General features: G+C 46.3%; 1 protein-coding gene across 2 annotated transcripts; it reads left to right on the forward strand.

The window, feature by feature from the left end:
- Positions 1-19,179: 19,179 nt before the first annotated feature.
- EOMES (eomesodermin) lies at positions 19,180-25,378 on the forward strand. 2 transcript variants are annotated; one of them, XM_027581736.2, is made up of 6 exons: positions 19,180-20,066; positions 21,074-21,228; positions 21,876-21,997; positions 22,437-22,595; positions 22,687-22,748; positions 23,516-25,378. In XM_027581736.2, exons 1-6 carry the CDS (start codon positions 19,180-19,182, stop codon positions 24,252-24,254), a joined length of 2,124 nt encoding a protein of 707 aa, XP_027437537.2. In that variant the 3' UTR covers positions 24,255-25,378. The 2 variants fall into 2 exon arrangements, with proteins under 2 accessions (XP_027437537.2, XP_027437539.2); XM_027581738.2 differs by having other exon boundaries at positions 23,573-25,378.
- Positions 25,379-26,704: the final 1,326 nt, after the last annotated feature.

Below are 26,704 nucleotides of genomic sequence, written 5' to 3' on the forward strand. Positions count from 1 at the left end.
CCCTGCTGAGCAGGGAGCCTGATGTGGGGCTCAATCCCAGCAACCTGGGATCATGACCTGAGCCAAAGGCAGACACTTAACTACAGAGCCACCCAGGTGTCCCTGAGCTGTGTTTTCTTAAGTTATGTTAAGAAATTAATCAAATAGCACGTAGCCTTCTGTCTCTAACAAAAGTGGAAAACATACAATAGGCTCAGAAAATAAAGCCTATTCCTGAATGTAGAATATGCAAATAAAGTGTGTCTGTGTCAAAGAAATGGATGACACCATTATGAAACAAAGCATAGTAACAGCTTTAACCAGAAATACAAAAGAATGGTGGGAAATGATTAAAGAAAAGATTGGGATTTCAACAAGAGTTCTTTAAAAATTGAAGCAATATCACTGATCTCAATGCAAAATACAGTAACATATTAAGAGACAAGAAAATGGTAATAACACTGCTTTCCTCATTCACTTTATCTCTCTGGCTCTCATAGGCATTGGGTTTGGTTTCAGGACAAGTCTAAGAACACCCCCCAAAAATGACAGTCTGTCTGGGTGAAGCAAACTGAACTAAAAACCCCAGGCATTAGAAAAGTCAGGTGTAAATCTGTTTAATTTTTACTATTACTATTGTAATAACAAATTACTGGAAAACTGTGAAGTAAATAATCACATTTGTAAACAGTCAATTCAATAATACAATAAATACAAAATAGACTTCTGAGGAAGGTGGCCCAGGCTTACAGAACACCTTCTTCCACAAAACGGAACAAAATGAACAAAAGACATACTACACAAAGAATAAGCCAGACATGCTAAAACAAAGTGGAAAATAACCTACTCTTGTAACCTGTGATAAGAATAATCCAGAAGAGGGGTGGCATCTGGGTGGCTCAGTCTGTAGAGCATTCCATCTCTTGATTTCGGCTCAGGCCATGATCTCTGGGTCTTAGGATCAAGCCCCGCGTTTGCATCTGGCTCCGTGTTCAGCGGGTAGGCTGCTTGAAGATTCTTTCTCTCCCTCTGCTCCTCTCCCCCCTCAAAATAAATGGATGAATCTTAAAAAAAAAAAAAAAAAGGCGGGGGAAGAAGAAGGAGAAAACTCTAGAGACAGACAGATCTGCAACACATTAGAAGAGGACTCCAAGAATCAATGCAGGGTTGTAAGTCAAACTGAAGACACTGCCTACAACTCGACATCCTCACCAAGCCCAGAAGTACATTTGGGCCAAGGGAACCTGAGAACATCTCAAAGGGAGCCCTCTTCACATTACCAGCAGGGAGTAGCTTCTTAGTCTAAAAAAGTGCTAAGGTATACAAACGAAGGTTTCATTTTTTTTTTTAAGATTTTATTTATTTATTTGACAGAGAGCTAGCACAAGCAGGGGGAGCAGCAGACAGAGGGAAAAAGAAGAGAAGCAGGCTTCCCGCTGAGCAGGGAGCCTGAGGCGGGGCTGGATCCCAGGACCCTGGGATCATGACCTGAGCTGAAGGCAGACGCCTAACGACTGAGCCAAATGAAGGTTGCAGAGGGTCTAAGGAATGACTGCCTGAGGTATGGTTCATCACAGAGCAAATTCACGCAAGAGGCTCTCATAAAAGGCACAATCGGAAATTCTGATTCAGTCAGTGCTGGATAAGAAAGCATTTGGCAATGCAAAAGGTCACTTATTATAGTATTATTTATATAGCATATGACTGGAAATGGCCATCAGTGGAGAAACAGATGAATAACCACGGTGCATTCATGTAAGGGAATACTCTTGCAACTGGCTGAAGAAATGAAGTTCTTTATGTGTTGATATGAAGTAATTTCCAACAACCATTGTGAAGAGGTGGGGGAAGAAAGCATGATGCAGAAGAGTGCTATAATATGCACCCCTGGGGAAAAAATTATAAATATGCCTCTATTTGAATAAAATATCTCCAGAGGCATCTGTAAGAAACTGATAATATTGGTTGCGTCTGGAAAGAGCAGCTGAGCATCTGGGGAAGAAAAGAAGATACCTCCTTTTTATTCTCGAATTTTGAACCATATCAATCTATTACTATTTTTAAAAATAAATAAATGTCCTAGGAAATGAAATGAAAGAGAGAAAGGAAAGGAGGAAGGGAGGGATTGAGGGAGGAGGGAGGTTGGAAAGAAGATCAGACCATAGGAAAATAGCACCTGCAAAGTTTTCCTGAGAAAATCTGTATAATGACACAATCCAGTTATGCAAAAGAGTTTAGAAATGCAGAGGGCAGTGCACAAAAGGACTGGCAGAATCCATTTAATTATAATGATGGCAAATCATTACAACAACTGCAATTATAAAAGAAATGTTAAATTTTCTTATATTTTTTAAGATTTTATTTATTTATTTGAGAGAGAGAGAGAGCATGAGCAGAGGGAGGGGCAGAGGAAGAAGAAGAAGCAGACTCCCTGCTGAGCAGGGAGCCTGACCAGGGACCCTGAGATCATGACCTGAGCTGAAATGAAGGGTTGGATGCTTAACCAACTGAGGCACCCAGGTGCCCCTAAATGTTCTTATTTTTTGAAGGGAAAACAACATAATGTCAAACTTACAAGAAGTTAAGTATAAAGTACATATAATAGACTGGTACTTAAATCTCAAAGCCCGCCGTCAGAAATTCAAACGTAGGAGGCAGTGCCTTCATGAATTCATTCACCCAACCGATTTCAATGTATGAAACATGCGCTGTGGCTGAGGCCCTGCGCTAGGCACTGAGAATCCCAGACAAGTACCCACTCTGTCATGATATTTCCATTCCACCTGGCTGTCCTCATTCACAATAGTCTATAAAAGCAATTTTGTTTCTTAGGCAAAGGAAAAACAAAACAAAACAAAAGTACAGGGCGCCTGAGTGGCACAGTCGGTTAAGCACCAGACTTTTGGTTTCGGCTCAGGTCATGATCTCAGGGTGGTGAGAATAAGCCCCACATGGGGCTCTTGCTGGGAGTGGAGCCTGCTCGAGATTCTCTCTCTGCCCGCCTCTCCCTCCCCTCCCTCTTGCCAGTGCACACATGCTCTCTCTCTCTCTCAAAAATCAATCAACAATAAATAAATAATTAAAATTTTAAAAAAACATAAGTATATTGTTTAAAGCCATAAAAATAGTCACTAATTGCAGGTTTTTTCCGAAATACTAATGAAGTACAGAGAGGGAGAAAAGAAGGCAAAAAATACAGACTGCATCACACACAATAAAGAAGGAAACAAAAAAGGCAGCAAGCAAGAAGTGAAATCATGAAATAAAATGGCAGAATTAAGACCAAACATAAAGCATGACTATGTTACTATGTAAAACAGTTTGCTATATTATATAGCTTTACAATTTGATACAACTCTACTAAAATGTTTGAAAATTTAAGAACTAAATAGATAAATGAGAATAAGAGAACATATAAAAAAGCTTTAAAGGGCATTTCCAGGTTGTATTCATTTCAGGGATAAATTCTCACTAAACTGATAACTGGGATTTAAGTCGTTCCATAGAGAATAAAACAAAGTTCTAACTTATTTTTAAAAAGTTAGCATACTGGGGCGCCTGGGTGGCTCAGTGGTTAAGCGACTGTCTTTGGCTCAGGTCATGATCTCAGGGTCCTGGGATGGAGTCCCGCATCGGGCTCTCTGCTCCGCGGGAAGCCTGCTTCTCCCTCTCCCACTCCCCCTGCTTGTGTTCCCTCTCTCGCTGTGTCTCTCTTTGTCAAATAAATAAATAAAATCTTAAAAAGAAAGTTAGCATACTATTGCAATCGAAACCTAACAAAGACAATACAGACCAATTTTTTAAAAATATTTATGCAAAATTCTCAAATAATAGATTAGCATGAGGAGTCTAGCAATGCATTATGGATATAAAATATGACTATAGCCAGTTAACTCCAGGAACACAGGGGTATTACATATTAGAGAGTCTCTTAGTAAAATTCACCACAATGATAGACTAAATAGGAAAAAGTAAACTAATTTCCATAGAAACCAGAGTTGCCAGGGACTGGGGGTTGATGACAAAGGAGCACTAGGGAATTTTTCAGGGTGATGGAAATGTTCCTTGTCTTGACTATGGTATTACACAATTGTATACATTTGTCACAAGTTATCAAACTACACACTACTAAAAAGGGTGACTCTCTATTGTATATAAAGTATTCCTTAGTATATTTGACCTTAAAAATAATTCATTTGCATAAACATGCTATTTTATTTTTTATTCATTTATTTTTATTTTTTAACATGTGACATTATCTCAGATAAATTAAGAATAGATGGCAAATTCTTTAATTTGTATGTATCCACAAAATACAGACACAAAATGTACTTGCAAAAAAATATTCAAAATGTATTCTAAAGTCCTACATTTGTTATATATATTCAAAATTTAGCGTCAGACTGGATGATTTAACATGACAAGCATTCCCATTAAATACAAGAACTCAGTGATACTATTATTTAACATTTGTTGTAAGAGATAGTTCAGTATTCAAGAAGTAAACTATTGGAAAAGAGGAGGAAAATGACTATGTCTAGGTGGATGATGTAAAAAAACAAAAGATAATCAAATATAAAGCTACTCAAAGTCATAAGGGAATTCAGAAAGTAGTTAATAACAAGATTATTCTTTAAATCAATAGCTTTACTATAACAAGATCCAATTAGAAAATGTAGGGGCAACTGGGTGGCTCAGTCGATTAAGTATCTGCCTTGGGCTCAGGTCCTGATCCCAGGGTCCTGGGAGAACCCCATCAGGCTCTCTGCTCAGGAGGGAGCCTGCTTCTCCCTCTCCCTCTGATCCTCCCCCCACGACCACCCCCCCCCCCGCTCGTGCACTCTCTCCTTCTCGCTCTCAAATAAATAAATACAATCTTAAAAAAAAGAAAATGTAATAAAAGATCCCCTTTATAGCAAGAATAACAATATAATCAACAACAAAAATACTATGGATAAATTTATCAAGAAAGATATAAGCCGACATGAACAAAGCATACAGCTATACTGAGAGAAAACCTGAGGAAATGTTAGAGACACATTAATTTTGGAAAGAAAGTCTATTTTGTAAAGACATCATTTTTTTATAAATAAATTTTTAGATTCAATGCAATCCTGATCAAAACTCCAATTCTCAGTTTCTTCTAAAAGAATACAATAAGAGAATAGCCAAGAAATTGCTTTAAAAAGAAAGTAATGTAGGGGGGCGCCTGGGTGGCTCCGTCGTTAAGCGTCTGCCTTCAGCTCAGCTCATGGTCCCAGGGTCTTGGGATCGAGCCCCGCGTCCGGCTCCCTGCTCAGCGGGAAGCCTGCTTCTCCCTCTCCCACTCCCCCTGCTTGTGTTCCCTCTCTCGCTGTGTCTCTCTCTGTCAAATTAGTAAATAAAATCTTTAAAAAAAAAGTAGTGTAGGGGCACCCAGGTGGCTCAGTGAATTAAGCACTGACTCTTGATTTCAGCTCAGGTCATGATCTCAGGGTCCTGAGATTGAGCGTCTCCTTGGGCTCCGCATCCCTCCTGGGGCTGACCGCAGGCTCAGTGCAGAGTCTGCTTGAGATTCTCTTTCTCTCCCTCTCCCACTGCCCTGCCCCCTGCTCTCTCTCTCTCTCAAATAAATCAGTAAATACAATCTTAAAAAGAAAAAAAAAAACAACTTGGTGTATATTTTGGTGCTTTGGGGGAAAATTATAGAGCTAAGCAAAATAACATGTCACTAAAACAGAAACAGTCAGATATTCAATGCTGTTAATAGGGTTCAAAATTATACCCAAGTATAGATGGAAACATGGTATATATTTTTAGAAGCACTTCAGATTAGGGTAATCAGTAAATGGTTTTTAAACAACTGGTTAGCTACTTGTTAGAACATAAAGATAAATTTCTACCATTCTTTTCCTCAAATTAATTTCAAATGTATCAAAAAATATGATATAAAAACACTGGAAGAGATCTTAGAGAAGGTCGGGTTTTTCTATAGCTTCACATAAAGCCCAACATGTATCAAGAAAGCTATTCATATTTTCTGTGCAGAATATGTCATCATAAACTAAGTCAAAAGATAAATGCTAAAATGGGGGAAAATATTTGCAGCACTCCACAAAGTATGATATATATGATATTTAAAGAGCTCTATTAAACTTAAATATGAAGCACAAATTCATTAGTCATTTTAGAAATGCAAAGTAATATTTTCCCTTACCAGAATCACAGAGACTAGAAGAGTAAGTAGTAGCTGGTGTTGGTGAGAATGAGGAGAAATAGATGCTCTTAAACATTTTTTACTGGGAATGTAAGTTGGTACAAAAAAAATCTGTTAATGTGTACCAAAATTTTATACAAATATATTTGATTAATAATACCAATTCAAGGGATTCATTCCAATGAAATAGTAGGACATGTACGTAAAGATTTCCATACAAGGATGTTGTGGTGTTGCTTATAACAAGAAAAACTGAACAATGTTCATATATTTACAGATTACATATGTATAATATTTGTGTAACATTATGTCCAGGCATATCTGGAAAGGCACACAATGGTTAAAGTTAAGATACTGGTTCAAATTAACTCACACATTAACCTAATTTTATCTCAGAAGGTAGGGCAAGTTCAGCCAGCAGCAGCTCAAAGAAGTCATCAAGGATCCAGATTCTTTGCTTCTCCCTTAATCTGTTGCTTGAGCGCTGGGTTCCCTTAAAGAGATGCCCCTCACTGTCCCACCATGGTGTCAGAGGCCATCAGGCTACTTCTTTCCTTTTTCTACAGAAGTAGGATTGTAAAAGGAAAAAATAAGCCTCTCTCCTAAACACTGACTCCAGGTTATCCCCTTCAGTCTGGACCACCAGCAATTTCCATGGAAACAACATGTACTGATTGGCTTAAACTAAAGAGGCTCTCCCCCATATTGGGTCTGGGGTCACTTTTCCCTGAGTCACGTGAGGAAGGAATAGATGCCTGGATAAAATAGGAATTCTTTTTGGAAAAACAAGTGGGGTGAGATGAACACTAGGTAAGACACCCTTTGGTGACCCTCTATGTAACCAACAAATGCCAGGAGTGGTTATCACTTGGAGGTTTGGTTGAGTGCTCGGGGTTTTGGTTTCTTTGTGTGGTTTTTTTTCTCACCATTCCTTTTTTTTTTTTTCCCCTGAACATACCATCAAGAGGGAAAAAAGTTTTTCCTTGATTATAAAAAAAAAGAAATATCAGTGGAAAATCTAGACTTGAGAATTTACTAGTATCAGTGCCTCCACTTTTATGCTAGAAATTTTCAACTGAGGCAATTGCTAGAAAGTCATAAATATATAAGATGAAAGGATATCAAGGGGTTCCCTCTGGCATTCTGAGTATTTCCCTATCCCTGTCTGCTTTGTCAACACACTTATCTATGGATGTTCAACGTAGAAAAAATGTAAGCATTCATAAACATTTAGTGCTTGGATGTTAGATCACAAAACAATAAATGTATGCTAAAGCATTATTAGCATCTATCTTCTTGCCTCCTATTTATCTCCTCCTCCTTTCTTTAATCTGATATCCCTTCCTTAATACTCCCCAGCATTGTTACAATTCAGTCCTAAGAGTAAAAGTGCCATGCTTAAATAGCCCAAGACTTTAAAATGTTACACACCTTGTTTAAAAATATGTGGTCTGGTGGGTGGGGGATGGGGTAATTGGGTGATGGGCATTAAGGAGGGCACTTGATGTAATGAGCACTGAGTGTTATATGAAACTGATGAATCACTAAATTTTACCCCTGAAATTAATAATACACTATATGTTAACTAAACTGAATTTTAGTAAAAATATTTAAAAATAAATAAATAAATAAATAATATGGTCTGACCTGTATCACCCAGCAATCCCAGAGGCCTGACAGAAATGCACTACATATGTTCACCAAAGGACATGCCCAAGAATGTTCATACCAACACTCTCCATAATAAGCCACACTGGAAACAACCCAAATGTCTCCGGCAAAATGAATAAATTATATATTCACACCATGGAATATTACACAGCAAGAAGAATGCACAAATGCAATTACTCGCATCAACATGAGCAAATATCCCAAACAAGTTGAATGACAGAAGCCAAACACAAAGAATGCACTGTAAGAATCCATTTATATAGAATTCAAAAAATGAGAAATCTAACTGATGGTGATAGAAATAAAAATGGCAGCCGCCTCTTAGCAGGCAGTGACCAGAAGAGGGCATGGGGCCTTCTGGAGTTCAAGCAATACTGGATTTCTTAACATACATGCTGGTTATACAACTGCATTCAATTTGGGAAAAATTATTGAGCTAAGTATTTAGGATATGTGTACTTTTCAGTATGTACTACACTTGAGTTTTTGAAGTTTATTTTTTTAAATATGGCCTGAAATGTGCAGATTATCGTTGCCTTATAAGTTTTTTCTTTTTTAAAGATTTTATTTATTTATTCATAAGAGACAGAGAGAGAGAGAGGCAGAGGGAGAAGCAGGCTCCCCGCTGAGCAGGGAGCCCGATGCAGTACTCGATCCCAGGACCCTGGGATCATGACCTGAGCTGAAGGCAGACGCTTAGCCATCTGAGCCACCCAGTCGCCCCTCCTTATAAGTTTTTTTAATGGATGACATGAATGCTTTGGCTGTATAAGGTTGTTTTGCCACGTGATCCTTTTCTACCCCTAAACAGTCATAAAACTGAAGTTCAATTGAAATAGAGACCCCATTCTACCACTTAATTGAACCCTGAGGTCCTTTCTTTCCCCCTCACCTCTATTCCCCTTCTTCTAACTCTTTTGAGTTTCAGTTGACTCAACGGAGACAATTTTCTCAGCTTATAGTGAGATTAGGACCACAGTGGGTTTATATCCTATCTCTGCAACTTGGTGGTGGTCTGACTTGAAGTAACTTAGCCTTCAGTGCCTCCGTTTTCTCAACTGTAAAGTGTTGTTAATAAAAATGGTTCCTACTTCATATAGTTGTCGTGAGGACTGAATGAGCTAAAAGATGCAAAGCATTGAGCAGTGAGCTCATTAGATGACACTGGTTTGCATAAATTCTAGGATGCACCTTTTAATTTCTGGAAATCCAGAAGCATTCTACAACCAATGAGGTCTTACAATCACTGTTGGTCAGGTGACAGTTGTGACATAGCTGTCCCTGCCTGGGCTTCCGGTTTTTATTTTTCTTTTATGAGTGAAATATGAAAATAACACTTTGTCTAAAAAAGCAGTTCTTTCAATAAGCACAAAATAAAAATTTTAGGAGCTGGCTTTTTCTTTCTTAGTGACAAACAAAATAACGGAGTATGTTAATGGATGGCATCTTAGATTCCATGAAATGTCATGAAATCCCTCACGAAGAAGCCCTTTGGCATTATTGTATTTTAAGAAATATTTCCATGCTTTATTTATTTGACTTCTATGTTTTAAAATGAATCATTTTAAACTAGGTATTTTCCAGTGATCTTTAAAGCTTCCCTAGGAACTGGGCAATTGAAAGACTTCCCAGGGATGCAGAGCACTGTGACCAGATGCTCAGCTCTCACTTGCTTCCTTCTGCTCTTAAAATGCCTTTTCTCCCTCCTCCACTGCCAATCCCAGAGCACCAGCAAGCACAAGACCCCGGCACAGTGTTCCCTCACAGTCTTCTCTCCCTTCCCTTCTGAGCTCAAATGTCAGTTCTTCAGAAAGACCTCCACCGACCCCGAGCCCAAAAGCCCAGTGGTTCTTCAACTTTGTTACATATTGAAATCATTTAGACACCTTCTAGTAATACCGATGCCTGCGTCCCACTCTCAGAGATCCTGATTTAATTGTTCCTGGGCTGCTACTGGGGGGGCATTGAGGTTTTTAAGAGTGCCCCAGGTGATTCTGCCAAGATTGGAAACCACTGCATTACCCTGTTGGATGATTTTCTGATATTTTCTTAATTGCTTACTTGATGTTGTTTGTATCTTCCACCAGCTTCTGAAGACATGGAAGCTTATCCTTGTCAACACTGTCCAGTCTTGGATCCGAGCACCCTCCTAAGAGCTGAGCCCACAGTGCGCCTTCTAAGAAGCCTAGAGATCTTCGGCTTCTTCGAGAGTTGCCATAAAGCCTTAAGGACTTTAGGAAGTAATTCAGATGGGGTCATTTCTTGGGCGTTTGGAAACTCGCGATTTCTGCCCCGCGTCTGCCCAACTTCATCCCCACCCCCAGCAGCCCAGCCAGGCGGGATGTTAATGGGGCTGACGGTCCCCTCCAAGTCCTCCTCTTTGATCAGCCTTGGGACTGTCTAGCAGATCGCTCCCCCGCCCGTGAGCCCCAGGATCACAGGGCAGAGTCCGAGAGCTTGTTTACCCGATTCTGGGGTCTGAGAGTACAAACAATGAGGGTTCTCAAAAGCAAGAAAACTCCCACAGCGAGACCCGGGCGGGGTTCCGCGCACGCGGAGCAAGGGGGCGCTGCGCCTTCCGCGGCGCACACCGCTCCTCCCGCGGCGCGCGCTTCCGGGGGCGCAGAGCAGCAGGCGGGCGGCCTCCAAGCAGGTCAGGGGATCGCAGCGTGGCTCGGCGTTGGCGCGCGCAGCTGCGAGGAAAGCCCCCAAACACCAATATAATTTATTTAAGCCTTTTGGGCACGCCCTGGGATATATTGAGTTAGCAAAACCTCCGACTTCCCCAGGAACTAACTTGAAGACGTATTTTAAGTGAAAAAAGCAAATTGTTGAAGAGTGTGTATAAAAACATGCAGGAGGGTGGGGGACAGATAAGGAGGAATCCAGGTGCATACACACACTTGCTGGTGCAAAACAGGTAATAAGCCCCGGAAATACACACAAGAAATTAATCGAGGTTGCCGTCAGGCCGAGGTGCGCGCGAAATGTTGCAACCCGGTGGCTTCTGAGTTCTTTAAAGGCCTTATGCAAGTATATTTAGATAGATAGATGATAGATAGATTTTATTGTATGGTGTTGTTTATATTCTATTGTGAAAGATATTATAGTTTATTATAACACCATACAATAGGTTATGTAATATACATATACATTTATCTCTGGTTGGTAGAGTCAAAGAAGTTCAAGTTGGCCTCTGCCTTCCAGGCGTACCTAACATACAGGGAGAAAGACTTGCGGAGTAAAAAGGCAAAGAGGGAGGACCGGAAATATGTGGGACACCCCCTATGTTTTCACCCAAGGCGCGCTCCGGTGATTGTGGGGAAAGGGACGGGGAAACAGGCGCTCGGCTGCCCGAGTGCAACCCCGAGTGCATTAGGAGTTCTAAGCCTGCGGCCGAGCAGAAGCCGAGAACCCACCCTTGGGGCGCAGAAGCCTGGGTTTCAGCCCCTGCCCGGAATTGGCTTTTTTTTTTTTTTTTTTTGCTCGGGCCACACACACCGGGGCGTGGGTGGGCTCTATCTCGCGTCAGGAAGGGGCACTCGCCGCGCGCTCGGGGCTCTAAGAGACTCCCTCGGCTTCTCTGATGGCGGGGCTCGGTCCCTGGGCTGCGTGTCGCCGAGTTAGGGCGGCCGCAGGAGCCCGGCGCGTCAGGGAGAGAGAGACCCAAGAGGCGGCCTCGATTCCCCGCTCATCCGCAAAGGAAAGGCTTCGAGCGTCCGCCAGATAGGGAGAAGGGCCCCCAGAAGCTCGCAAATCTCAGCCCCGGAGCGCGTAGGATGGGCGCTCGGCTGCGCTCTCCGCGACTGGGAATGGGAAGGGAAAAGGAAACGCGACAGGCAGAGAGGCTGTTGCTTCGCCGCAGCTCTCTCTGCGGATCGCCCCTCTGTCAAAGCTCGAGCCCAGAAAGCCCGGTTTTCTAGTAAAGGTTTCAGCGTTCCCGGGAAAGAGCACCGCCTTCCCAGCTTCCAGGTCCGCTGGAGCGGCTGCTCACAAATGGTATGCCCTCAGGGAAGTTTACTTGACCTCTCTCAGACTCGGTTTTCCTATTTGTAAAATGGGGAAAAGTGCCTACCTCAGTGAGGTGGTAACGAGGGTTTAAGTGGAATATTGTACGCCAAGACCTTGGCCCAGGCCAAGCTTGTAGAGAGAGGTCCACCCTGCTGTGGTTATCCCAAGCAAGAAGGACCAGCCAGAACCCAGGATTGGGATATAGGGTGGAGTTATGGGGCCCAGCTTGCATGAAAGAGACTCATTTTAAAGGTCCCGGGGCTGCAGATGCGCACCGAGCGCTGTCCACTCCCTTCCTTCGAAGCCACACAGGATCCCCATTCCAACACTTACCTGGAAGCCCTACCACTCAGAGAAAACAACGCCCCACACCCCGCCCCATTCACACGTCCTTAACCCCTCCCCTGGGAGCCCCGCAGCTCAGATTGCCAGGATTCAAACTCCCAGGCTACCATTTTTAGCTGTGTGCCTGTGGACAAGGGCCTTCATTTCGCCAAATACCGCTTTACCCTTCCGTAAAATGGGTTCTTAAATACATTGTAAGGTGCCGCTTTTGAAAAAAAATCGTACAGATAAAGCCGAGAGTCTGTCCTATGCTACTTTTATTATTTTCCTCCCTTGGCTGTGTGATCGGAGGATCAACTCTATTCTAGAAAAGTGAGCCTCAAACGGATGAAGAAATAATGTCAGCTGCTCTTTGCTCCTCCCAGAAACTCCCTTCCTCGCGGACCCCTTGTAATCTTTGGGAGGAGGGGGTTCCACGGACCTTCCTGGACCCTGCGCAGTGGTTAAGCGGTACCGGCTGACCAGGACTTGGGGGCCTCCTCAATAGCAGCTTCCTACGGTTGCTCTTGCTTTGCTCTTGTCCTCTCAATTTGCAGATGCCGCCACTGAGGCCCCCAGGGCCCCCCAGCGAGCGGGTCCAGATGGTGTCCTTTTGGGGACCCCCAGTTCAGGGTGTCTTCTCCAGGAGCGAGAGCCCTGCGGGAGGCATCCGACCATTCACTCAACTCCTTCGTGGTCGGGCGTTTAACCAAGTAGGTGGAGAACAAAACCTGAGCTAAATACCCTATTTTTTTTTCTTTGACAAATAATCGGCCAGAAAGGCAAAATCCCGGCGGGAGGCGGGAGGGCAAGGAGGCCTGGGAAAAACAGAATGCTAATGCGGGCCTGGAGGGGGCGGAAGGCGCACCCGGGCTTGGGCGCCCCAGCCGCCTCCCTTTGAAGTGCACCTTTCCAGCCCCGCTCTAGGGGAAGGCGCTGGATTCCACCCTTCCCCCCCCCCCACCCCCTTCATCCCGCAAGGTTCTGGAGAAACTGAAAGAAGCTGTAGGAACAACTGGGGACTCTCCTCTCGGGTTCTAACTGACTCAGTCCTGCCTCCTACTTCTAGTTCACGTTGCTTTTGACTTATTGGTTCCTGGCCTCCCCCCAGCAGACCCGGATGCATCCTCGTTTCGCCCCAGTATCTACTAAGAAGAGGGCGAAAAACGAGCTCAATATAGGTGTGATGGGGAGTAATAGGAAAGAGTTTAGACCTTCCTATGTGCCAGATGCTGTTCTAATTGCTTTACATTCTGTATGCTATTATTACAAGTGGGAACTGGGGGACAGAAGGGTTAAGGAGTTTGCCCAGACTCACAAAGGTAGTAAAAGGTAGAAAGCCACAAATACATACAATTCTGCCTACAACGTTCTGCTTTTCTCTTAGTTTATGGGATGATCTCTTTGGTGCCCTTCTTTCCTCCCTCCCCCTCACCCTCTCTTCCTTGGTTCTTATGGGCTTAATGCTTTCTGCTGAGTAACTTCTCAACCAAGATTTCCCCTCTCCCCGTTTCTCGCAGGGGGCCTGAATGGGAGATTCCAGCTGCCCTGTCATTTTGAAGCTTTGGTCAACAGGATTGGATTCTGCCCACCTGTTGTGTAGACATCCTGCTGCACCTGTACCACAGAGGTGGCTTCTGTTGAAACACTCATTGCCATAGGCTCTGCCGACTCTCTTAGTGATATGCAAGTGACTTATGGTCAGGAGGATATTTCTCCTTGGCTACATGTTGGTTGTTCCCATTAACAGCTGTACTGCAATTCCAGCACTAACTTTTCTATTTTCCTGTGGAAGAGTGTCAACATTGAAATACACAGGAAAAGCCATGCAATCACGTGACAACTTCGGGTTGGGAAAGGTCTAGAAAAGATTTTTAAAATCCTAAAAAGTCTTAAAAAGATGAAAATGCCAGGTCCATTAATTTAGGAAGATCTGTGTTATCTTTTTCTCTTATAGGATAGGGAAAATAGCATTCACTTTTGTCTTCATGGTTATAAATCCTGAGACCTGACACTGTCCTTGGGCTATTTTATCTGTTCTAGTTTACAGATTTAGTAACCCTTTTCTTTCAGTCAACAGATGAGCCCCTACTAAGTGTTAGGACTTTCAAGGTGCAAAAGTAAGCAAGACAGGTGAAACCCTGTATAACTCTTTCATATTCTAATGGAGCAATAATTACCAAACAGTCCCATAATTTATTTCTGAGAGTTTTTTACTTTATTTACTTTGCCCCACATGGCTTTCTTGTATTTATGCGAATCTATGTACTTCCATAAATGTGAATATAATAATGATAGAGCAGCACTGAAATCCAGGAATTCATTTGCTGTTTAAAAAATACTTCATAAAAAAAGATTCTTGATTCAATGTTTAAGAAAAGATCAGTTCTTTTTTGTAATAAACAACTTTGAGTATGTTTCTTAACTTTCATTCCAGGATTCCCCCATCTCTTCATATTTTAACAGTAAGTTACAATTGCACTTAGCAATCTAAATACACAGATGGATAGCTAAGAAATAGTTTAAATTTGCCATGTTTGTTTGAAAAAAATACCATGAGTTTAATGTAACCCTTTGCCTCACGCATTTGTGGACCTGGCGGTTTTTTTTTTTTTTTTAAAGCAGTGATCATTCTATTCCAGCGTCATGGTGAAATATAAATTCTTATAAAAGTGAAACTGTGTTGGTGGGTGTATCTTGCTGTTGTCAGCAGAATCAAAACTACTTGTCGTTTCCAAAATGTTTTATCTTACAGGACATTTTCTTTAAAAGAAAAAAAAAGTGAAACATGAACAACCTTACGGTGATGAAAGCTCCCTCCCCCTTTGGAAAGCACAGTGGAGGTGGCAGATCTGGCCAGCAGAGAACAAAGGGCCAAAGAGTTAACCTGAGATGGTGAAATAAAATGTAACATCAACAAAGAAAAGGCCATAGATAAATAGTAAAAGGACCAACTCACCACAAAACACCCATTGACGTTTTCCCAGAGTCCAGGCGAAGCGCTGGTGACCGGGTAATGTTGGAATGTTTTCCTAGGGTTAAAAGGAGAACCGGCAGCAAGTCTGCTCAGAATTTACAAAGTGTTTGAATAACACGGACGGTGTTTTGATAACACATTTTTAGTGGGGGTGAAAATAATAGACTTTATTGGGACATTTATATGGGCCCCCTTGGTTGTATGTAGAGGGGAGCAGGGCAGGAGGAAAACCATAGATCATTGCACTCATCTATAACTCACCCCTGTAACTTATTCATATATATGTATATGTATTTGATGTGTAATAGTCTTGTTATAGCAAAATGTTTCTCATTTTAAAAGATGAATGCACTGATAGTGGTCACCTTTAAGGGGGGAGAAATGGGTAAAGAGGTCACCTGGCCAGGTTGGCAATAACTTTGTGTTCTCAGGATGAGATGGTGGCATGAAGCTGATATGATTGCTTGAACCAGTAGAGCATAAGATCTTCCAGAGGCTCACACACAGGCTTGGCCTTGGCTTCCTTGTAGCCTTTAAAGGGTCCTGCTTGCCCCAACTCAGGCTGAAAGGTGCAAGATTTGAGTTAATCCAGCCGGCATTTGGGTCTGGGGTTCCAAGGGGTCTCCACGTTTCCTCCCCAGTGTTGATGTTTTTGTTCAATGTATTCCAATACACTGTCAGTTGAGCCACATAAAACCAGGCACCTTTCAATAAATGTCTCATTTGGATTTCATGAAGCTTGGGGTGTAATTGAAATCAAACAGCAAACAGGCTGGAAGGCGCTGTTATTTGCCCACCCAGTCTAAGGAGGGTGCTGCCTGACATGTTCACTGAAGCCGTGCTTTAGCTTTCTTTCCTGTTCCTATTTCTGGAAAAGAGTGCTTGGATTTTAAAGTTTGGCTGGGATACATGAAAATATTTTTTATGTCTCTTTCCCTGACTGTAAGTAAAATGGAGCCAGCAAAAGAAAATCCATTCCAAGTAGGAAATCACAGATTTGCTCATCTATAACTCTCCAGGCATTTAGACTAGTATATTCCATGTGTAATAATAATAATAATAATGCAATTAGTCAATCACTACAGGAAAACCATTCAATGAGATTTCTTTATCTCTATGTTGTCAGGAAAAAATCATCTTTAGTTGAAACAGTACTTTTCATTATGTTAAAAAAGACCTTGTAACTTATAAATGTAATATAAATCATGTATATGTTTTCCATGTTCCCAAAATGCCAGGTCTCAGAGCAGTTTTGTGCTAGCCCGAATTTTGATTCTCTTTGAATTCCTCTTTATTTCCCCATTTGTAAAATGTGTTAAAGTTTGGGTAAAATAATAAATATACTGGGGAGGTGGGGAGATGTAAACTGCAATTTCCTGTCCCAAGAGTCAACACTAATCTTGATCACGCATCCCGTGTATACATTTAATAATTAGGTAGCACCCAGAATGAACCCACGCGCTTTCAAGACCTTGCTCTGGGGCTGGAATAAAATCAACCCTTTCTGATGTGGCGCGGGGGACAGCTGGCCCGCGTTATTTGCGCCAGAGTGGGTCGGAACGATGCCTGTTGCCTGCTATGGCACTTTGCCACGCGCAGCGCTTCCCTGGCCGCCTCGAAAGCAATTTGAAGGGACACAGAGGCCCGCTTTCTCTCTGTGATAAAGCGCAAAACTGCTATCTACCCCCAGCCACCCTATCTCCAAATAACGTGAGATTCCATCTCACCCCTACTTTTCCCTCAAACGTCCTGCAGCTCAGGTCAAGCCTAACGTGGGGGAGCCCGCGAGGCGTAACCAGGTTCCCCAAACCCGAGCTACGTCGCCAAGCTGCCCAAACCGCGCAGCCCCTTCCTTTCCTGTTTTCGCGTCCCCCTCACGGAATCTCCACTTTGAAAATCATGAAGTCTTCAAACGCACAAAGTACTTGAAAAATTCAATTCTTCACGACTTCCCTCGGTCAAAATAAAACAAAAGCCGGGAGGTGGGAGTGGACCGGGGGGGTGATCGGAGCAGAGAGCCACGCCAAACCCGAACTCAACTAGCAGGACGAGATGCTAGGGGCGCTGGGCGGAGTGCGCTCTGGGCCACCTTTCTAGGGATCTGTTCCCGGGCTGCTCTGCCCAGGACCTGCGGGACCACCGTCCCGGCCCACTCGCTTAACTTGCCCCCTCCCCACTGGCTGTGTCCTGAACCTGAAAACCCTCTCGCGCCCCCGGTTTTCACCACCCCCAAAACTGGTGAATTTCCTGGAACGTCCGAGTGTATTACGGACCGTCTTGCTCTCTAAGCCAGACGTGCCGGTGTTGGTTTATGCGGCTGTGGTTTGAACCTAGGTTGGAAAGCTTCGAGCTATTCTGCACTGGCGTGTGCACGCTCAAAAAATCCTGCGGCCGCCTCATCTGTTGTGGGCAAAGAGTTTCCCGTGTGACCGTGTTCGGTTGGGGAAGCAGAGTCCCAACATCTCAGCCGGAAAATGCGCTCCCGGAGCGATTACAAGCCGCGTCTGTAATTGCTTATTAACAGCGAATATTCATGCTTCTCCTTATCCGCAATGAAACATGCCTCCCCCCTTTTCGGTAATAAAACAATAAAATAAGACGGCACCACTCTTGACTCTACTGTCTGCGGAAACGCAAGGGAGAAACAGGCAGCTGGGGCAAAAGGGCTTAATTCAGTATCAAACTGATTATTTCACTAATTATTCTACCTTCTGTGTTGCGCCGCAGAGGAGAGACGCAGGGAATCTCAACCGCACTGCTGCTGGGGAACCTTTGTTTCTCGGTGCCAGGCCCCACTGAAGATGGTGTGTGAGGTGGAGGGAGTCCGGGATTCAGGGAAACTGAGCTGCGATGGATTTTCAATTGTGGGGAGTAAAAGTGATTGCCTTCTGAAAGCAGGCGTGTTGGCATGAGGGTGAGGGTGTCCCCATTACCCCACCCCGCCAGGGCTTCTGACTCAGAAGTCGGTCCTCAAGGATGGCAATGTGCTCTCGCTGTCCCCGGAATCCCAAACGCGGAGCGCAAGGTTTCCTCTTCACGAACCCTTCCCAGTGGAGTAAAAGAGCAGGACCGAACAAAATGGGGTTCCTGTAGGCTCAAGGCCCGGAAGCCTTCCACCATCCGGAGGAAAGTGTGCCTGAAGCTACAGCCCCCGATGAGGAAAGAGACCTCGCCTCGGCCTCTCTCCAACTCTCCCCAGATCCCCACCCTCAGGGACCGGTGCCTCTCTGCAAGCCTTCAGCTTGCAGAGCCTTTCTCGCGCCAGCCTCTAAAACCCGCTCCCGCCCCCGCATCCTCCTCTCAGAGTGCCGAGATGACTTCTGTGGCAGGAGTGGACCCCGCTACGCAGACCCCAAGCCCTGTTCCCCTAAACTCCAGCAAAATACGGACACCAGAATTGATGCTCACAGTAGGACAGAGTCTCAAAAAAAAAAAAAAAAAATAGACTAAAGGAAAAGAAAGTCGCAGTCGACATGATCCAATTAGTAAATGCCTAATTGAATTAGTGTCACCTCCATCAGCCAATAGGAGAGTCCCCGGGCTGTGGGGCCGCGAAGCCCCTCCCTGGCCGCACATATATAAAGCAGCCAATGACAGCCTGCAAGTTTCCAAGTGGTCAACTTGACCCACACTTGGGCGGTCGAGAAGGGCAGAAAGTCTAGCGCTGGTGGGTGGATGGGGACAGAGATCTAAATCCTCTTCTTCCTGGGTGTGAGTGTGGAGGAGGACGGGGGTCCAGAGAGGCAAGAAGGACGGGAAGGGAAAAGGAGAGTGCTTTTCGGTCAATTTCCACCTCCTGCCTTCAAACTCAGTGAGCTTTCCTCGCGGAAAGGACGCTGGGTTCCGGGCGCGCCCGTGCGCGCCTTAGCGGCCCTCGTGCGGCCAGGTGGGTAGCCCCAGCACCGGAGGTAGGGGAAGTTACCTTCCCCTCGGAAGAGGGCGCTGGCTCCCCCATCCTGCCTTTATATTAAGGCCGCGGAAGGAGAGGAAGCAGCCAGCTGCCGTCTGCGCTTTGCAAAGCATGCAGTTAGGGGAGCAGCTCTTGGTGAGCTCCGTGAACCTGCCCGGCGCGCACTTCTACCCGCTGGAGAGGGCGCGAGGCGGAGGCAGCGGGAGCGCAGGCCACCTCCCTGGCGCGGCCCCTTCTCCTCAGAGGCTGGACTTAGACAAAGCGCCCAAGAAGTTCCCTGGCAGCCTCTCGTGCGAGAGTGGCAGCGGGGAACCCACGGCCGCCAGCGCGGGGGCCCCCGCGGCCATGCTCAGTGACGCCGACGCCGGGGACGCCTTCGCCAGCGCCGTGGCAGTGGCCAAGCCCGGGCCCCCGGACGGCCGCAAGGGCTCCCCCTGTGGGGAGGAGGAGCTGCCCTCAGCCGCTGCCGCCGCCGCCGCCGCCGCCGCCGCCGCCGCCGCCGCCACCGCACGCTACTCCATGGACAGCCTGAGCTCCGAGCGCTACTACCTCCAGTCCCCCGGGCCTCAGGGCTCCGAGCTGGCCGCGCCCTGCTCGCTCTTCCCCTACCAGGCGGCGGCAGGGGCGCCCCACGGATCCGTGTACCCTGCTCCCAACGGGGCGCGCTACCCCTACGGCTCCATGCTGCCCCCCGGCGGCTTCCCCGCGGCTGTGTGCCCACCTGGGAGGGCACAGTTTGGCCCGGGAGCCGGCGCGAGTAGCGGAGCGGGCGCGGGCGGCGGCGGCGGGGCAGGCGGCCCGGGGGCCTATCAGTACAGCCAGGGGGCTCCGCTCTATGGGCCGTACCCTGGGGCGGCAGCTGCGGGGTCCTGCGGAGGACTGGGGGCGTTGGGGGTTCCTGGTTCCGGCTTTCGTGCCCACGTCTACCTGTGCAACCGGCCTCTGTGGCTCAAATTCCACCGCCACCAGACCGAGATGATCATTACGAAACAGGGCAGGTGAGAGCAGCGCGGAGGGGCCCCGAGGTGAATGACAATTGAGTGACTGTGTGGTCCTGGGGAAGGCCGGGCGTGAGGGAGCTGTGCCCATTCGCTCCGCGATTTGTTTGGAGAGTGTTTTTCCGCGCGCATCTCCAGTCCGGTGTCCCTCCCGGTCCGCGTACCGATTTGTGCACGGTGCTAATGTTACAGCTGTTTCTCCCCCCCGCCCCCCGCCCCCCGCCCCCCGTCACCCTCACCTGGACTGGCCAGAAGGAGGCGGAAATGTTAATTGGGGCTTGTCCACAAAGCTGGATTTACTAGATCCTCCCGCTCGGCATACAGAGCTGGTCCCTGCATACCCGCGAGGAGCCCCGGGTTGGGAAAGGCACAAAGGTTGGCTTCCTGAGCGCAGTAGATGAGCTCCCGCAGTTTTAGGCGCCAGAGTCCCCACGGGGCGCCTCGGGGAGATGGGCATCGGAGGGTTAGTTGGGTGCGGGTAGTTGGTTCGGCAGGCCCTGGAGCCAGACCTGGTGAGGTTCGGGACCTGAGAAAGTTCTGATACCCATCCGACTGCTAACAGTGGGTACGAATGGGGAATGTGAGGGGTGGGTGCTGGGAGAGGGGCGCTCAAGGGGAACTTTGAGCCTGACGAGTACCATTTAAAATTTTTAACCCGAACAACTGAACGTTGTTCTCTGGTACTTAAACGTAGAAAAACGAATGATTTTTCACATCCTGGAAGAAAAATTAAGAACTTGTGTGGGGAGAGGGTGCGGTAGCACCTCAATTGGGGAAATGCTTACTTTGGGGCAAATTGTTTCAGAAAAGAGATGTTCCCAGAGTTGACAACTCAAGTATTTTGCAGAGTGGGGGGTCACTTTGTGGACCGGTATTCTGTTCTTTCTGTAGGCCTTTCAGTGTCCCACTCTGACCTGCCGCAGGGGCCGGCAAACCTGGTCTGGTGTGGGCCTGCTCTCAGGTACCCGGACTCAAACCGCGTGTCCTGCTTCTGTTCCCTCATTCAGGCGCATGTTTCCTTTTTTGAGCTTCAACATAAACGGACTCAATCCCACGGCCCACTACAACGTGTTTGTAGAGGTGGTGCTGGCGGACCCCAACCACTGGCGGTTCCAGGGGGGCAAGTGGGTGACCTGCGGCAAAGCGGACAATAACATGCAGGGTGAGGAGAGAGGAGGCCCAGGCAGGGAGGGGTGGGTGATGAACTCCTGACTCCGACAACCCCCATTTAAATCGAGCACTTGCCCCTCATCTGGGGCTTAGAGGTGTTAGGATGAGTTTCTTGGTGTTGATTGTTGGAATGGGGGAGAGAGGGAGAGAATTGCCAAGTCAGACTTCTTGCGTAGGAATATAAACTTTGGTTCTGTAACCGTGACCCTACTCTTCCCCACCCTCCCCCACCAATTCCTACTAAATTCTCCTGGGTGGAAAGGGCTCCTGACACTCCAGCCTTCACTTGAGAAAGCCTTCCCCAAGGTTGAGTCCCCCCATGAAAACCCAACCACTTTCCATCAGATGCTGCCCTACCAGCTTTAGGAGGCCCCAAATTGACCTTCAAGAGACATCTCCTGGTAGCTCCTTTTATGTATTTTGAGGTAGCATTAAGATGATTGCCTTGTTCAAGGAGGGCGGGAAGCACAGGGGCCCTGGGAGGGCTGTCACTGGAGTCCTGGTGGAGAGCAAGCTCTGGGGAGACTTGTGCCTGAAGACTAGCTCTTGAATCTAGATGTAACAGACATCCCTCCCCTATGTCCATGTGTAATCAGCCCTATCTGCTTGGGTTTTGTGTTTTGTTTCATTTTCTCTTAGGCAACAAAATGTATGTTCACCCAGAGTCTCCTAATACTGGTTCCCACTGGATGAGACAGGAGATTTCCTTTGGGAAATTAAAACTCACCAATAACAAAGGCGCAAATAACAACAACACCCAGGTAGAGTGACAGAGGATGGGGGTGGCTTCTGGCCATAGATCTCTTTTCCTAACAAGTTACCATACTCTTCGCTGTATTTGTAATATCTGCAGTTGTCACCTGTTTGCTCACCTAGTTCTAACCTTTTTTTTTTTTCTTTTGACCTCTCATTTTCACTAGACTTCAGTAAACAGTGAGTTGACTACTAGGAGAAGAAATACTAAAGTCTTTGGGGGACTTAGTAAACTAAGAGGAAAGAGTGTTTGTCAAACACGCATAGCCAGCCAGCTAGGTTTTAAGTTGCAAAAGCAGCAATGAGAAGATCTTAAAAATGGCTATAGAAAAAGGTAACTGTCAGTGGGCGACAAGCAGGAGTCCCATTCCAAAACATGTAGTTTGTCAAGATTTACCTCTAAGAGACTTTATGGATTTGGCAGCTCTTTTTCTGTACCATTTCCAGATGATAGTGTTGCAGTCTTTACACAAGTACCAACCTCGACTGCACATTGTTGAGGTGACAGAGGATGGCGTGGAGGACCTGAACGAGCCCTCAAAGACTCAGACCTTTACCTTCTCGGAAACGCAGTTCATTGCGGTGACTGCCTACCAAAACACCGATGTGAGTGTCCCAAACGGCCCAAGAATCTCTACAGCTAGGTCCAGCGTGATAAAGCACTCAACGACTGACTGTTTTTCTCCCCTCTCTCTAGATAACTCAACTAAAGATTGATCATAACCCCTTTGCAAAAGGCTTCAGAGACAACTATGATTCGTAAGTGCAGCTTTTATTCGTATTTGCATGGTCATCTTTGAACAGGACATACATAACCAGACACTTCCCAGAGAACATTCTAGGACGAGTCGTCACGTTTGTTTGGGATTCTCAGCTATTTTTATTTTTGCATTCCCCCCCCCTTGGCTAATCTTGCTTTAGAATTTTCACGGAAGGGTTTGTTAATTTTTAAAGCAATGTTAAGGGCTGAAAAATGAGGAGCTATTTTTTTTAACATTTGAGTGGAGATTTGAAATTTTCATAATCTGCATTTATATACCTTCCTTTTCATTTGATCCAACTTTTTTATCCTCTGAGGAATAGGTATTATTACTCCCCCTCTTTTATTATCATTATTATTATTTTTTTTTACATAAGAAAAACCTAAAACTAAGAGGATGTAATTTTCACAACATTAAACAGCAAGGCCCCACAAGGCCATTTACAAGTGGGATTTCTAATACCACAGTCAGCATTCCTTCCCCGACATTGACAAAGGAGAGTGACACTGTTCTTCAAGTTCTAGGACTTGCAAAGGTGGATTTTTTTATAGTTTAAATACTTAGTGCTTGGGAAGAAACTTTTTCCGTATGAGCCAAGCGTCGGGCTGAAATGGGCCAGTTCATCTCCTACCTCCATCCCTCCACTCCAGCAGACCAGTGCTCCCAGTACAGCCCACTATGTGAGGCTTTTTGATTTCTGGGAGGTGGTTATTTGGGGACAACATTAGGGTTTTTTTTTTTTAAGTGTTTCTCTTTATATTGTAGCATGTACACCGCTTCAGAAAATGACAGGTTAACTCCATCTCCCACGGATTCTCCTAGATCCCATCAGATTGTCCCTGGAGGTCGGTACGGCGTTCAGTCCTTCTTCCCGGAGCCCTTTGTCAACACTTTACCTCAAGCCCGATATTATAATGGCGAGAGAACCGTGCCACAGACCAATGGGCTCCTTTCACCCCAACAGAACGAAGAGGTGGTCAACCCTCCCCAGCGGTGGCTTGTCACGCCTGTCCAGCAACCTGGGACCAACAAACTAGACATCGGTTCCTATGAGTCTGAATATACTTCCAGCACCTTGCTCCCATATGGTATTAAATCCTTGCCCCTCCAGACGTCCCACGCCCTGGGCTATTACCCTGACCCAACCTTCCCTGCCATGGCAGGGTGGGGAGGTCGAGGCTCTTACCAGAGGAAGATGGCTGCTGGACTCCCATGGACCTCCAGAACAAGCCCCCCTGTGTTCTCTGAGGATCAGCTCTCCAAGGAGAAAGTCAAAGAAGAAATCAGCTCTTCTTGGATAGAGACCCCCCCTTCCATCAAGTCTCTGGATTCCAACGATTCGGGGGTATACACCAGTGCTTGTAAGCGACGGCGGCTGTCTCCCAGCACCTCTAGTAATGAAAATTCTCCCTCCATAAAGTGTGAGGACATTAATTCTGAAGAGTACAGTAAAGACACGTCAAAAGGCATGGGGGGGTATTATGCTTTTTACACAACTCCCTAAAGAGTTATTTTAACTTCGTCAAAATGAGCTAACTTTTTGCAGATGGACTTGGTGGTGTTTTTTGTTGTCTTCTTTGCCTAGGTTTGCCAAAAAGACGTTTGCATTCCACCTTGATGCATCCCGTTTTGTGCAATCCTCTAAAAGAAGGTGCCAAAGCTTTTTAATTGCTGCAGGTAACTGAAACAAGCCTCGCATTTTTTTGTTTTTTAAATAAAATTAATGAAGGACTTTAAAGCGTTTTAAAAATTCGAAGGTTATTCAAGGTTTTGGATTTATTTATTGGAGGCACTAAACATTCAGAGAATCGGGCTGTGAAGATTCGGAGTGCTGAGCGCTAGCCAATGAGTTGAAAGATCTGGTTCTCATTCCTATGTGTAAATCTGTAAGCAAAGAGAATCCCGGAGTGGCAAGGTGTTTTGCTTCTGGAAGAGAAGGGCTGGGCCTTAAGCTTCAACAGGGGACTTTTTGCTGTCACTTTCTGCTAGGGACAAAAAATAGCTAGGCCTGGGAGGTGAGAAAAACCTTATGTGAAGGTGCTGGCTTTACCTGACTTTGATTCCTCCTAGGCTTTCGAATCAAGCCATGTTTGGCCCTAGTTCAGGACTGTGTCACAGGCTAGGCCTCTGCTGTGGGCTGGGGTGGCTAGTAGGACTCAGGAGAGGAGAAGGGCAGGGAAGGGAGTGGCCAAAAAAGAAAAAAAGAGAGATAATTTTAAAGTGTACAGTTTTGTGTGTGCTTAGATACACTGTAGAATACTGTGGGATATATTGTACAAATAGTCTCCTTACGTGTCTGAGATGATGAAAATTGGTGCTTTGGCTTTGTCAAGAATTCACAGATCACCTGACAGCAGGGCAGGGGGGGATAGGTTCTCTCATCATCCCGGATATTGGGGAATATTCTGTTTACTTCTTAGATAGTTAAGAATGTATTCAGCTACTCTGTACTAACTTGAAACGTGTGTAAGGAAAACTCCCCTATTTCACCCTCTTTCTTTGCCATCCCCACTACCCAGCTCAGTAATGTGAAGAAACTAAAACCTGATGCCACAGCTCCTATAGGCTTTTTAAGAGATCTTGGATTTTTATGTACAGTCTTAGTCATTTTTAATAAATGTGGTTCATTAAGGGAACAGGCATAGCTCTGTCTTCTGTTTGGAGTTGTAATCTTTGTTTTAAAGATCTTATTTTTCTTCCCTCTCCACCCTTCTCCAGCATGAAGTGTCCCCCCCCATCACCACCCCACCCCCACCCCCAGGTTCTAGAATCTGTAAGTGGACACTGAGTCATGAGGGGGTGGGGTTGCTTTTGTTTATCTTCTTTTTTTCTTGAAGACGAATGGGTTTATTTCCTCACCCCACTGGGAAGTCTGGACAATGGGTATTGGGCCGGTGGAGGTGGGGGTGGGGGAGAGGGGAGGTTGCAGAGATGCAGGATTGCCTCTGCTAGGCTTAACTCGGCCTGGAAAACCTCGGCCCCCAGCCCTTGGATTCCGGGCCCTGTCTCGGCCCGTGACCACTTCGTTCTCTGGGCTTTTTCCTAGGCTTTCTTGGGTCCACCCGTCCCTGGACCCACGTGGGCTCCCCGGGAACCCCCGCGGCCCTTTGAGCGCCCACGAGTTACTGGTCCCTGCAGTGCGGCGGGAAGCGGGCCGCCCACAGTTCAGCTTCTGCTCCAACCTGCGGCTTTTTTTTCTACACGGAGCCCCCAAGCGCACCCGCCGCCGCGGGCTGCTCGCCTCGGTAGCTGCTGGCCGGGGCGCGTCGCGGGCGGCCAAATTCGGCCAGGGACGCTGGGGACGCTGCGGCGGCGGCGCGGGCGAGGAGCGGGCGCGACACTTACAAATGAGGATTCCAGTCGTCCCGTGCAGGTCCACTCTGCAAACAGCGGCCGGGTAGCCGTTCGCCCTGAGTCTAGCTCCGTTTATTTGGCTCTCCTTTCCCAGGAGGCCGAAGGCCACCCCATCCCCTGGCTGAGCCCTAGGCCCGCCGAAAAGTTAAACCCAGGACTGGGGCGGAGGGCCCTTTGTCCCCCCACCCCCGCCAGACGTCCCGCCAGGCTTATCAGCAGACGGCTTCTGGCCCAGCTTGCAAACCTTTCCAGCCCCTTCCTGACCCTCCCGGGGTAAAGGTCTGGCCGGGAGGGTCATTTTGCTAAACTGCGTGGCGCGGAAATGCAGCTGCTAAGAGGATTAGCTGCTGGGAGGCGAGCAATCAGCCGGGACCTCCTCCTCTTCCGCGCCCAATTAAGGCCGCCAGGAGCCTCTCTCCAGTTTCCCATTCCCTGTACCCTTCCTGGGCCGGAGCTCTTCCCGCGCCGCCCGTGACCTTGGTGGCCCCGACTCTAGCCCCAAGTCTATGACCGTGCCTGTTCAAAAAGCTTTGTCAAAGCCGCCCGGAATTTTACGACGCTAGAAGCGAAAGCTTGAAATCTGGTTTATGTATATTTATT

This window comes from Zalophus californianus, chromosome 1 (genome assembly GCF_009762305.2).
Source record: "Zalophus californianus isolate mZalCal1 chromosome 1, mZalCal1.pri.v2, whole genome shotgun sequence".
Classification (NCBI taxonomy): domain Eukaryota; kingdom Metazoa; phylum Chordata; class Mammalia; order Carnivora; family Otariidae; genus Zalophus; species Zalophus californianus.